Source organism: Leucopleurus acutus (assembly GCF_964270905.1).
Source record: "Leucopleurus acutus genome assembly, chromosome: 19".
NCBI lineage: Eukaryota > Metazoa > Chordata > Mammalia > Artiodactyla > Delphinidae > Leucopleurus > Leucopleurus acutus.
In genome coordinates this window covers 49,944,530-49,957,617 of record NC_139161.1, presented here as the reverse complement: position 1 = coordinate 49,957,617, position 13,088 = coordinate 49,944,530, and the positions used below count along the sequence as shown (strand labels likewise).

Below are 13,088 nucleotides of genomic sequence, written 5' to 3'. Positions count from 1 at the left end.
AGCATTCCCTTTAAACTGGTAAGGGGGGGCGGCACGCACAGGGAGTTGATGTCCACCATTACAGCTATTATTCAATATTACCCTGAATTAAAATCCATTCAATAAAGCAGAAAGAGGAAAAAAGAGAGGTATAAAAATTGCAAAGAGAGAGGCAAAACTTAAGTGAGCTCATCTATCTGGAAAAATACATAAAAGTTAACAAAACCTCATATTTCATCAAATCTGAAGTATCAAGTATAAGACATACCATTATTTTATGTACCAATACGAAATTTTAAAATATCGTCAAGTAATTGTAAGATATCATCAATTTAAGAATGCATCCCAATTTCAGAAATGTTCAAATGTAAACCTTAGAACCAATGAAATACAGCACCATAACAAATTAAAGATCTCAGCAAGGTGTCCGATAAGAGCAATGTAGAAATCCAACAGCTCTCCTATAAGTAGCAATAACCAATTTCAAAATGAAGTTTAAAACAGATCCCATTCACAATAGCAACAAAAACTGGAAATCAACCTAACAAGAAATTGAGGAATTCCTATATTCCTACGTCAGGGATTATCATATGCAGAAAGTTATAAAATTCAACTGAAGGGATGGAAAAGGGGCATGAATAAATTGATAGATCATATTGTAAAGATGTCATTCTTCTCCTAATTAATTTATGAACTCAATGTAATACCAATCGAACTCCCAACAGCACTTTTCATGGAACTTGACAAGCTCATTCTAAATTCCTCTGAAGATAAGCAATCACCATCAGCAAAATTTTGAAAAAGCACAACAACAAAGAGGAAAGAACTACCTCTTAAAATATTAAAATATGTAGGAAAGAATGATGATTTTGCCTACAAAATTAAAAATTTCTGGGAATTCCCTGGCAGTCCAGTGGTTAGGACTTGGTGCTTTCACTGCCAGGGTCCAGGGTCAATCCCTGGTCAGAGAAGTAAGATCCCGCAAGCCTCGTGGCACAGCTGAAAAAAGTAAATAAAATAAATAATAAAAATAAAATTTTCTGTGCCAGAAAAGATATCATAAACAAAATTCAAAAGTAAGTGTCTAAGAGAAAATATTTACAATACATGTAAACCAGAAAAGGATTAAGATCCAAAATATATAAAGAACTTCTATATACCCATAAGCAAAAGACAGAACCCAGCAGGGAGATGGCAAAGGATATGAACAGATAAATCACAGAAGAGGAAATTAACAAGGCTAAGGAACACATGAAAGAAAAGCCTTCCTGACTAGGAATCAGGGAAACACAATATAAAACAGTAAGGTACCATTTTCCACCAAGAGACTGGAAATTTTTTATATTTCATTATATAAAGTACTTGGCAAGGATATGGGGAAACACATACTGATGGTCACTGCTAAACAAAACATAATTGCATGCCCATTTTCAAGGGCAAGCTGGCAGTATCTGTTTAAATGTGCACACCACGTAAGCTTGCAACTCTGCTTATTGGAATAACGAGAATTTATTACCTACGTAAAAGAAGATCATATGTATCAACCAAACGTGTGTTTGTGTAGATATGTATATATCTATCGTTAAAATGTAAATAAAGAAACTTAAGAAAAAAAAGCAGGCTGCTAACTTTCAGCTCTGCAGGGAGTTACTTTGGTTAGCCCAAATGCTATGGTGCAGGAAAAGGGAATTTTACTTTCTCCACCCTCTAAGGAAAAATACTCCGGCCTCCAGCCTAAGGAAGCACTTTGGATGCTATTCCTTTATCCTAGTTCAAGTGCACCTACTGTGGACTAGGCTTTAAATCCTGACCCAGGGGGGCAACTGTTACAGTCCAGACAATTTCAAAGAATAAAGTATCTTGTAATAAACACTTTAGGACACATACCAGCAAGAAGCTTCTTTGCCACTGAAGGTCCTCTTGTTTCCTGTGGAAATATCTCCTTTGCTACGAAGGGCCTCCTCTCACTCTTTGGTGATGTACTTCGCCATCTCTCTAAGGCCCTTTGGCTACCAATAGGAAATCTGCTCTGAATTTCACTGAGACATTTCTTTGCCTTTTTTGGTGACAGTGTCTTTTCCAGGAGGGATTCCAAAGCCTGCCATGAAACAGTTAATCATTCTCTTAGTTTATCTCACAAAAGTCTGACTTCTCAATTATAAAACTGAAAATGGGAACTCCAGAGAAACTCATTATTAAATGGCTATCTCTAATTGTTAATGAAACATCACTAAATTTTAAAACTTGGTTATTTAGGAATCCAATTAATAAAAGAATTCTGCATGTTCTTTTACATGTTTAGCTCACTAAAACCAATAGCAAAAAAATAAAGAATATGAACACTCTTAACGGCATCCAAATTCTAAAATTAAGGATTCCTATTTTAAAAACTAACCACAGTCTTCAGAATATAATCCTATATGCTATATAAGCATTTTAATTCTCAATGAAAACCTCATAAACCTAAATTATCCTTTAAGTGGGCACACAGACTGTATTTAATGCACATCTTCATAAACTAATGGAAACTTAGCATGCCCAGTGGCTCTGGTCACTCATCTACCACAACGGGGGAGATCTGTGCCCCTCCTTCTAAGAGAGGTATGTCCTCTAACAAGTACCCACTCGTCACCAGGCAGCAAGGGCCCAGTCTCCCTCCAGTCAGTACAAGTTAAGGACAACTGAACACAGCCAGGGACATTTAGTTCAGATGACAGTAAGGCAATAAGAAAATAATAAGCTATGGGTTGGTGCCATAGACATCAACAAGAAAGAATAAATTTCTTGTGCTACTGAATATTTTCAAATGTAGAGGAGACAAACATTATATTTAAGAAACATTATGTTAAGGCACTTCTGCTCAAAATTTGGGAAAGGGACTATATCTCTTGAGATTCTTTCTAGGATTAGCAAGATACGTCCTCTAAATGAAATCATCTGGCCAATAAATATTTCTTATGGATAAGTTTAAAAAGCACCACATAACTTGATATGCTACCTAAAGGTCTCCATTTGACAATAACATTCCTGATAGTTAAGTTCTATACACACAAATGTAACCAACGTAAATCACAAACGTATTTGCTGGATAATGAAACTGTAAAGGCAGAAGGGGACTTAAAGATCACCAAGGGCTAGTTAATGGTAGAACTGGTCTGTCACTTAGTCTCGAACTCTTCCCACTACAGCATCCTTCCTCTATAGCCAACAGCTTACTGTGTCACACTAACAGAAAGGCCATCCTTTTATTTGTGGATGAAAATGTGTGGCACAGTGGAAATAACAGTGGCATGGGAGTCAGAAAACAGGCATTGGATTTCCAGCTATCGAGAGAAGTAACTGTGTCATGTCTCTGACCTTTTTTTTTAATCTGTAAAATAAAAGTAATAAAACCTATTGCAAATCACAGCAACGCAGTAAGGATGAAATGACAGCACTCCACAAACTTCAAAGAACTATAAAGATTTAAGGACACAGTGTTTTTGCTGTCTTTGTCACCAATAAAACTAAAAACACTATCCATTCCTGACTAGTACATACCGGTTGTGATTTCCAGAAGTCTCTAGCCATAGCACAAGACTTCAGACTCTGCTTCCATATATTTTTGTGTTTCTTTTTTTCAAAAATCTATCTAGATTGCACACTGATATTCTAATCTAAGCACTAATCTAAACAGTGCATTACTGTTTTCCTTTTGTATGTTAATAAGTTCTTTTGGTCACGGTATGGAACATTCTGTTTAATTAATGGACCTGGTTAAGAGCTGTTATGTGTTCTAGACTCAAGTCACCAATTCTCAAAGCAGTGAAATACAATATAGACTAGATTGTAAAAACAAAATTAAAATGAAGTGCTTCTTCTGCCCTCTGCAAAGCTTGAATTTACTAGGTGCCAGCTTTGTCTTGTATTCTCCACAAATCTCAATGAAATTAGGCAATGGTAAACATTACTTCCCTGCTTAGAAACAATGCACTTTAAACAAAAATCGGAGTCAATTTCATACCTCAGTTTGTTGCAGGATATCTATCACCACATCAGGGACAGAAGAATTGGCCTCCAGCTTGGCAGAACAGAGTGAAAGCTGGCGGATGAGACTGCCCAATTCCTTGCACCAAATAGGAACTGCGTGCTCCACCCGGTCAGTAAACTGAGTAACAAACATCTGTAAGGCCCGAATGGCTCCTCGATGGGCAGCTGCCAGCCTGGACACTGCCCATGACTGGCAATAAATGAGATGCGAGAGTTATTTCAATACTCACAACTTCTAAACGTTAACCCAACCCTTACGAACATTTATAGCCAATCTTCTTTCTATGTAAGAACAACTTCTACTGTAAAAACTCTTTCATAGTAAAGGGAATTGTAAAGCTTAAAGGTTTTCTAATGAAAAAGTCTTTTCCCTTTCATGCTCAGTTTCTTATTACCAGGAGCAACAACAAAAATCGATTTTCAGAAACTGTTTCTTGGAAGATGAGCCCATATTCAGAATATGTAAGATGCTCACTCCCTAATAGGTTTCTACAAGCACTGAAAATAATATTAGTGCAGAGAACCCACACATAATACTAACAAAATACTGGAAATGTAGTTTATAAGTAGTATTAATCATAATTAAATTGCATCATACCTTCTTAGTATGTTTAATTTTATGTGGACTCAATTTATCCAATTCTTCCTGGATTTCTTTAACCTGTTTTGTAAAGGGGGGAGAAATGAAAACTTCGTACCTTTCCACTGATCTTTTCTGTAGAAAAGGATACATTTTCTCTTGTCCAAATATAACCATTATTATTATTTTTTTTTTATAAATTTATTTATTTATTTTTTGGCTGCGCTGGGTCTTCGTTGCTGCGTGCTTTCTCTAGCTGTGGCGAGCAGGGGCTACTCTGCGTTGCGGTGCATGGGCTTCTCATTGCAGTGGCTTCTCTTGTTGTGGATCACGGGCTCTAGGTCCAAGGGGTTCAGTAGTTGTGGCTCGCGTGCTCTAGAGCGCAGGCTCAGTAGTTGTGGTGCACGGGCCTAGTTGCTCCACGGCATGTGGGATCTTCCTGGACCAGGGCTCGAACCCGTGTCCCCTGCATTGGCAGACGGATTCTTAACCACTGCGCCACCAGGGAAGTCCCAAATATAACCCTTATTAATTCAAGTCACTTGAAAATGAAACAAGGCTCTTCATTCATTCACCCCCAAAGTAGCTATTGGTTTCCAATTCGAGATGGTGACTAGAGCACAGGGTTCACCTTCCATCCCTTGGTCCCCAGTGAAGGAGTGAAGGTGAAGGTGACTCTGGAAAGGTAGGAGGGCCAGATCAGGATGTCTTCAGTGCTGTGGCTAAAGAATTCAGCTTCCACCCTCTAAGTAACGGCGAGCCAATCAAACCTTTCACGCACAGCTCTGATTCATGATTCAGAACAATCTTTACGGCAGCAGCGCAGAGTAAAAAACAAAATGAACCCAACAAGAATACAAAACAAAATCTAACGCAGGCATTATCTTTTAAATGAAACAGTCCAGTTTCGGGTTCAGCAATAAGGCTAACACGTGAGCTAAGTGGCCAGAAATGAGTTCAAGGCTTACTAATGAGTAAGGCGATAAAGTTAAAACAAACATTTAAAAATTCTAGCCACAATGTAAAAAAAGTAAATGCCTGCTTATCGGCCACTCCATGTGTCCTGAAAGACACTTAACACATTCTTCACTCTTTACTATTTAGTAAAGACAATTAAACTATTTACTATCTACTAAGCTTCTAATACACAATAAACATGAGACAGATGGGAAACTAACAAGGTCCCTATCCTCTAAGGTGCATTACTGGGGACCACAGGTTTCAGGGTAACTGATCCACTTAAATTTATCTGCAAAAATATGGGCTGTATAAGCATTTTTTTCTGGGGAAAGGACACATAGCTCTTAGTAGATTCTCAAGAGTCTATGACCCCAAAAAGTAAAGAAAAAAACAAAAACAAAACAAAAAATCCCTCAGTATTTAAAGAGTTTGGCCAGGGACTTCCCTGGTGGCATGGTGGTTAAGAATCCGCCTGCCATTGCGGGGGACACGGGTTTGATCCCTGGTCCAGGAAGATCCCACATGCCTTGGAGCAACTAAGCCCATGCACCACAACTACTGAACCTGCACTCTAGAGCCCACAAGCCACAACTACTGAGCCCGCGCACCACAACTAGTGAAGCCCGTGTGCCTAGAGCCGGCGCTCTGCAAGAAGAGAAGCCACTGCAATGAGAAGCCCGTGCACCACAATGAAGAGTAGCCTGCACTCAACACGACTAAAGAAAGCCCGTGCACAGCAACGAAGACACAACACAGCCAAAAATTTTTAAAAAGTAAATAAATAAAACAAATAAATTTATTAAAAAAAAAAAAGAAAAGGCATCGCAATGAGAAGCCCACGCACCGCAACAAAGAGTAGCCCCTGCTCGCAGCAACTAGAGTAAGCCTGTGCGCAGCAACAAAGACCCAAGGCAGCCAAAAATAAATTATAAAAATTTTTTAAAAAGATAAAAATAAAATAAAGAGTTTGGCCATATACACATAATACACAAACACACATAAAGGCTGAGGACGAGAAGCAGAATTATTTGTCCACGTGTTCAGGAAATTCGGCCTCACAAACACATCAGAATTCATGTAGGATACCTGGTGCTGATATTGCTGAGACAAAAGGAAAACAGGAATTCCCTGAGAAGGTCCCCGGTCCCTGAGCCTCCTCACCTGCTGCTGGAGGACGTAGAGCATTCGGGCAGAACGGACGGCCTGCTCCTTCCTCCTGACACGGATTCTCCGCTCTTCATCTGGATCCAAAGCTTCTTCCATGCGATCTGAAAATATTTTTCCCCCAAGAGTGGATTATAAACCACACTTTAAAAACTTATAAAAACTTCAATTACTCAAAGAGATAATGAGGTTGACAATCTCTAGTTTTATTAAGAAAAAAAATGAAGCTGTCATAACCAAAAATTTCAGTTTTCCTCAGCCATAAAACTAGGAACCAGCAAGTGGGCCTGTGTCCTGACTCAGAGATGGAAGAGACATGAAGACTAACTAGATCAAGCTTCCCTCCAGGCAGGAATTCCCTGAACCAAATCCCACTGGACAGCCTATACCACAGTTATGCATCTCTTACTATTTTTAAATTCTTTCTATTGAACCCAAATCTATAATGCTTTCTATTTTTTTTTTAATTAAATTTCTTGGTCGCGTCACGTGGCATGCAAGATCTTAGTTCCCCGACCAGGGATGGAACCCATGCCTCCTGCAGTGGAAGTGCAGGGTCTTAACCACTGGACCATCAGGGAAGTCACGTGCTTTCTATTTTTTAAAAAAACCATTTATTAACCTATTTTTATGTTAGCAAGATTCTTTTGCATTCTCTTATCTTGAACCCAGATGAGAAGTCCTTTCTCCAACATATTAAGACACCAAGGGCTAAAATTATTTGCATGTCCAAAGTCTTCATTTATTTGTCAGGAAGCACACCCTCATACACACTGCTGCTCCACATTTTCAAAAGATTCATTCAAAGAAACTGTTTCTGGAAGACTGCCTGAGCAGCTCAGCTCTAAAGGTCCCCTGTATGAGGCCCCATCACCAGAGCAGCGGGCCTCGTGGCTTTGCTCCCCTGGTATCATGGTTTCTACCAAACTATACTGTGGGGTCATGCCACAGACCGCCACTGAGCGATGTTAGGAGAAACAAGCCACAACACTGCTGCTATTCTGATGTAGGAATGTTTTCAAATTGTTCATATTACACAACATTCTCTTTATGAAGACCCACCAGAGAAATTTTTTCCAGCCTCAATATGTGGTATAATTTTTTTCCTCATACAACTGTTTTTTTCTTTGTAAATTCTGCAATTGATCACATTTTCCTGGTGAGCTGTGAGGAAGCTCAGAAACAAATCTGTAACCCGTTCCTAATAAATCTTATTTTTCCTTTCCTTATTTTTTCCTGTGCCAAAATATCCTCATTTACATATTTTCGTTCTATCTTATTCAATCTGTTTTTGTAAGGCACCTTAAATTCCTTACGTAACATGCATACGCACACATATGCATACATTACTTGACTTTATAGTGCAAAAGATCATTATAGACTATGTGTTATCTTAGCACAGTAGCTCCTTTTGATGTTAACTTCCTATTCCTTGCAGTCTGGAAGCTGGGCTTGATCCCCCTACTTCTTAGCTATGGTAACCCCAAATTTTCCATGTGCAATCAATCTTCTACTCCCCAGGGAAATGCAAGGGCATAGGGAACACTGAAAAACTGTAGAGAACAGTATATGAGGATTACACACCTTCCTTTCTACCCTGTGGTCAGATATTTTATACGTATATCCATAACCCCCCATCACTGCTGTGTACTCATCTAACCACTGCCTAAGTTAGAACTGGTTTTAGCTATAATATACAGGTATTATGCTCTTTTCTGAACAAATTAATTTTTCCAGAAGGACTTCTGGATACAGAAGCAAAACATTACAGGATAATTTGCACTCAGGTGCTAGAAGACCTAAGCTTCAGACAACAGGTACCGCAATTACTAGGCAGGGCCCTCAGTCAGTCGACTTACCAAGAACAGCCTAAGGAAAAGGGGCTCTTTCAGGTGCCTCTGCTGGAAAGAGGGGCTAGGGCAGAACAAACTCGTCAGAAAAAAAGACACTGGTCAAACTCAAAGTCCACCTGTCTCGTCATGAGTGCTCACTCTAGTGACAGGAGAGAATGGAATGTGACAGGGGGCGGGGATCCCGAAGAACGTATTTGGACTATACCCTCTCATAGCGTCTTTTCGAAGTCAAGAGTCCAATTTTTCTCACCTTTTTTAGTTAATTCTTCAATTTTATGGATACAACTGCTCAATTCTTTCTGGAGTCGCTGAACTTCCAGCAGGCTTTTGTGTCCACATAGGCTTTTGTGGTCACCTATCCTGGAATGTGGCTGAAGTCCTGGATCACGAGTGGGTGGCGAGTTTGGCATGGTGAGGTCTGACTGTCCTGGATGAGATGTGTACAGGGATACCTTGGCACCTGAGCTGGAAATTTCTACTTTGGATGGCTGGTTGCTGCCGTGACAGACTTCCCGACTCTTTGATTCCTTCCTTTCCACTCTATGGTCAGATATTTTATGGTTAGACTGTCCACATTTCTGAAGGATTTGGGGCTGACTTCTGAGATGGTGTTCTTTTATATGTTCTTCAAGTTGTCTTCGTTTTACATCTCTTTTGGCTAGATGGACGGCATAGCTAAGTCTCTCTTCTGATATGACAGAAAATGAAACAGAACTGCCCAGGTCAGGACCGTCTCTAAAACCTGAATCTCTACAATGGTATGACTCATTGTATGAGTGCTTTAGTTTTTCAATTCTAATTCCATGTGGGCAAGAATATTGGATTGCCAAGTTGCTTGAATGTGTAGGAACATTCCTATTAAACTGCAGCTGGTTCTTCAAAAAAAAAAAAATAAAAGCAAGCACACATTAGAAAAAGAACATATTGCATAGTTAGTATATGTCTATAATCAAGTTTCTAACATTTCACCCACACGATTATTAGTGCTAAGAGGTATTTTCCTGTTGTACTGATAGAATCAGCTACTCTCACACACCCTTGAGTTAACCACACACCCCTGGTTCTATCCTACCATCACCCAGTCCCCAGTATTATACTTCTGGTTTACTAGCAGCATACTAGAATCCTCCTCACAAAGTCAACTCAGAAAGCTTCAAACAGACCCAGTAAGTTCCTCAACTCCCCAGTGATGGACTTCTGCCCTGTATCAAAATGTCAGTTTCCAGCAAGTGATCAGTACAATTCATTATGAGTGTTCCTGAAAATTGCTCCACAGATGCACCACACAGAACCTAAGCCACTGACAATACTCTTCCCGAGATTTTTCATCTGGTGGTTAGACCACATCTCTTATCCTACACCTAAGTGCATCTTGCTCTAAACAGTCCACTTCACCTTCTTATGCAAGTTTAAGTGTTTGTTAGTTATAATCATGATAGACACAGGTTTTGTTTTTCACTTAACAAACATAGGCATGTTTCCATACTCCCACAGTTTTCATTATTTTTCACAGTTGCACTTTCCAAAATCCAATGAATGGCCTTTTCATGCTTAACCTAACTATAACCTTATTATTAAACAGTTAGATTGTTTCAGCTTTTCCACTAATAGAAATATTACTTCAATTAATAGTCCCATGCATTTAGTTTTTTTCTCTTTTTAAATTATTTCCTTAGGATAAATGATCTGTTCTGCAATTACTAGGTCAAAGGGAGCAAACAATTCTGTGGCTTTGGACCTGTCCATGGCAGGTAAATAGCACTAGGAGAATCCGTGCATGCAAACCCAGTGCAGCCTGTGCTGCGATGCCTTATTCTTGAGACGGCCTCCCCAACTCTCACAGCACACACAAGAACATGTGTTTATACAATCATGTGTATAAAGAGTTATTTTAAACTAACCCAGTGTGATAAAACTTCAGGAAAGTATTTTAGGGAAAAAAAGTAGAGATGAGAGAGAAAAAAAATAATTACCATCTGAAAGGTGCACAGAATGAGGAACAATACTTGGAACTTATGGCCTTATTGGAGAAATCTTCCCCCAAAGTAAAAATAACCTAAAATACCTAGGGGATTTCATATAAGTACTAGAAAAAAAAAAATGAAAGAATGAATTCCTCTTTAACCTGGGTGTAGGGAAAGGCTTTTCTAACTGTGACTCAAAATCCATATGCAATAAAAGAGTGATAATTTTTACTACATTAAAATAAAAAAATTTAAAACAATTTCTGTTTGTTATGGTTTAAAAACACCATAAACAAAGTCAAAGAACTGAAAAACTGGAAGAAAAATATTTGTAAATTGAGATGAAAAAAGACCAAAACTCAGTAGAAAATGGTGAAAACACATAACAGACAACTAACAACAACAAAAAAAGAAACACGGCCCTTAAATATATGAAAAGTTCGTCAAGTTCATAAAAACACAAATTAAAACTACACTGAGACAGCAACAGATCAGCAAAAATTAAGAGATATAACAACACATGCTGTTGGCAAGACTGGGAAAACAGGCCTTCTCACAGGATGCTGGTGGGAGCACAACCCTCAGAGACCGGACTCCGGCAACAGCAAACAAAACCACACGTGTTTGCCTTTTGACCCAGCAGTCTCACTTCCAGGAATTTATCCTGAAGATACACCCCCAACAATACAGATGCACAGGGTTACTCACTGCTCTACTGTAACTGCCAAGTATTGGAATTGACCTAAATGCCTATGTAGAAGCATGTCTCAAACTGTGCTATATCCTGGATTTCCTTGGTGGCGCAGTGGTTAAGAATCCGCCTGCCATTGCAGGGGACACGAGTCCGAGCGCTGGTCCAGGAAGATCCCACATGTCGCAGAGCAACTAGGCCTGTGTGCCACAACTACTGAGCCTGTGCTCTAGAGCCCTCAAGCCACAACTACTGAGTCCGTGTGCCACAACTACTGAAGCCCACGTGCCTAGAGCCCGTGCTCCCCAACAAGAGAAGCCACTGCAATGAGAAGCCTGTGTACTGCAACGAAGAGTAGCTCCCACTCACTGCAACTAAAAGCCCACACTCAGCAACGAAGACCCAACGTAGACATGAATAAAGAAAGAAAAGAAAACAAAAGAAACTATGCTACATCCACACAGAGGAGTACTATGAAGATGTTAAGAAGAATGAGGAAGATATGTATGAACTCATGCAGAGGGATTTCTCAGATATGCTGTTCAGTGAAAAGAGCAAAGTGCAAAAAAGAGTATCTGTAATACTCCACCCTTCAAAAAAGGGGAGAAGTACTTCATGAGAAAGCACATACACATCTGATCATTTGTGCAGAAAGAAACAAAGGGAAGAAAAATCAGAGAATAATAAGATTAGGTATCTACAGGGTGTGGGTAGAAATTGGGTGGAAAGGATAGAGGGAATGGGGGGGCGGTAATACTTCACTGAATGTCCCTTTTTGCACACGTTTGTTTGGAACCACATTAATGTTTCCCATGTACTAGAGAGACAGGAAGGAAAAGAAGAAGGGAGGGAGAAAGGGAGGAAGATAATAAATAAAATTCATACGGATGAAGGAAAACCCTAAAAATAAATACTAACAGAAACCAATGAACCAAAATGAAGTTCAAACGACTAACATAACCACACGAAAAAGTGGAGGTTTAAAAAAAAAAAATATCAACCCAATTAACTTTTGAACATAGCATTTGGACTATATGCCCTCAGGCTAAAGACAAAAAGTTCTCTAAACAAATACTGAACTCTAATTTGTAGGGTTCTTTTTTTGCAGAGGCATGGATTGCAATTCTCAAACAGTTTTGTACATTCTAGGATTGAGCAAATGAGTACGCATACTGTGGATAACTGGAGACTGGTTTCACATTGTTGAATACGGGAGTTACAAATGGGAAGTGTTAGATTGGACTGGAGATACCTGTGTGAACTCATGGGTTTAATATAGACAGATAGGTAGATATACAAACAGAAACACGGAAAGGGAGGAAAGAATGGAGTAAGACAGAGGAGGGGAGAAGGAAGGAGGAAGTGCAGATCTGCATACAAATGTGTGTACAGGCACACAAGTATATGTATCTATTTCCCAATTACGTCCTCTGGGAGGGCATATAAGAGAAACACTGACATCCAAGAACCAATGAGCACATCTAGTACCCGGATACTGATTCCTAAAATCCATTCTCCATCAAAGGGATGAAGTCTCCTTTGATAAATGGCTGATTCTAGGGCTGGGACAGGGGAAAATTATGCTGAGCCTGGAATATCTTTTTATAGCAAAAAGTGGTCGAAGATTGATGGAAACGTGAAAGGGACACTAGAATCAGCTTGAAGTGACTCTCATTTCACTGGCCAAATCAGAGACCCTTTTTTTTTTTTTTTTGCGGTACGCGGGCCTCTCTCTGTTGTGGCCTCTCCCGTTGCGGAGCACAGGCTCTGGACGCGCAGGCTCAGCGGCCATGGCTCACGGGCCCAGCCGCTCTGCGGCATGTGGGATTTTCCCGGACCGGGTCATGAACCCGTGTCCCCTGCATTGG

General features: G+C 39.7%; 1 protein-coding gene across 6 annotated transcripts in view; it reads right to left on the bottom strand.

Moving 5' to 3' along the window:
• KIAA0753 overlaps positions 1 to 13,088 on the bottom strand; it is a 55,047-nt gene that overhangs the window by 38,144 nt on the left and 3,815 nt on the right. For all 6 annotated transcript variants that reach the window (XM_082860190.1, XM_082860189.1, XM_082860185.1 and 3 more), the window contains exons 2-6: positions 8,816 to 9,440; positions 6,710 to 6,816; positions 4,607 to 4,669; positions 3,983 to 4,198; positions 1,867 to 2,077 (exon numbers count right to left, since the gene is read on the bottom strand). In XM_082860190.1, coding sequence (XP_082716316.1) covers positions 1,867 to 2,077; positions 3,983 to 4,198; positions 4,607 to 4,669; positions 6,710 to 6,816; positions 8,816 to 9,440 — 1,222 coding nt within the window. The remainder of the gene's footprint in view (positions 1 to 1,866; positions 2,078 to 3,982; positions 4,199 to 4,606; positions 4,670 to 6,709; positions 6,817 to 8,815; positions 9,441 to 13,088) is intronic.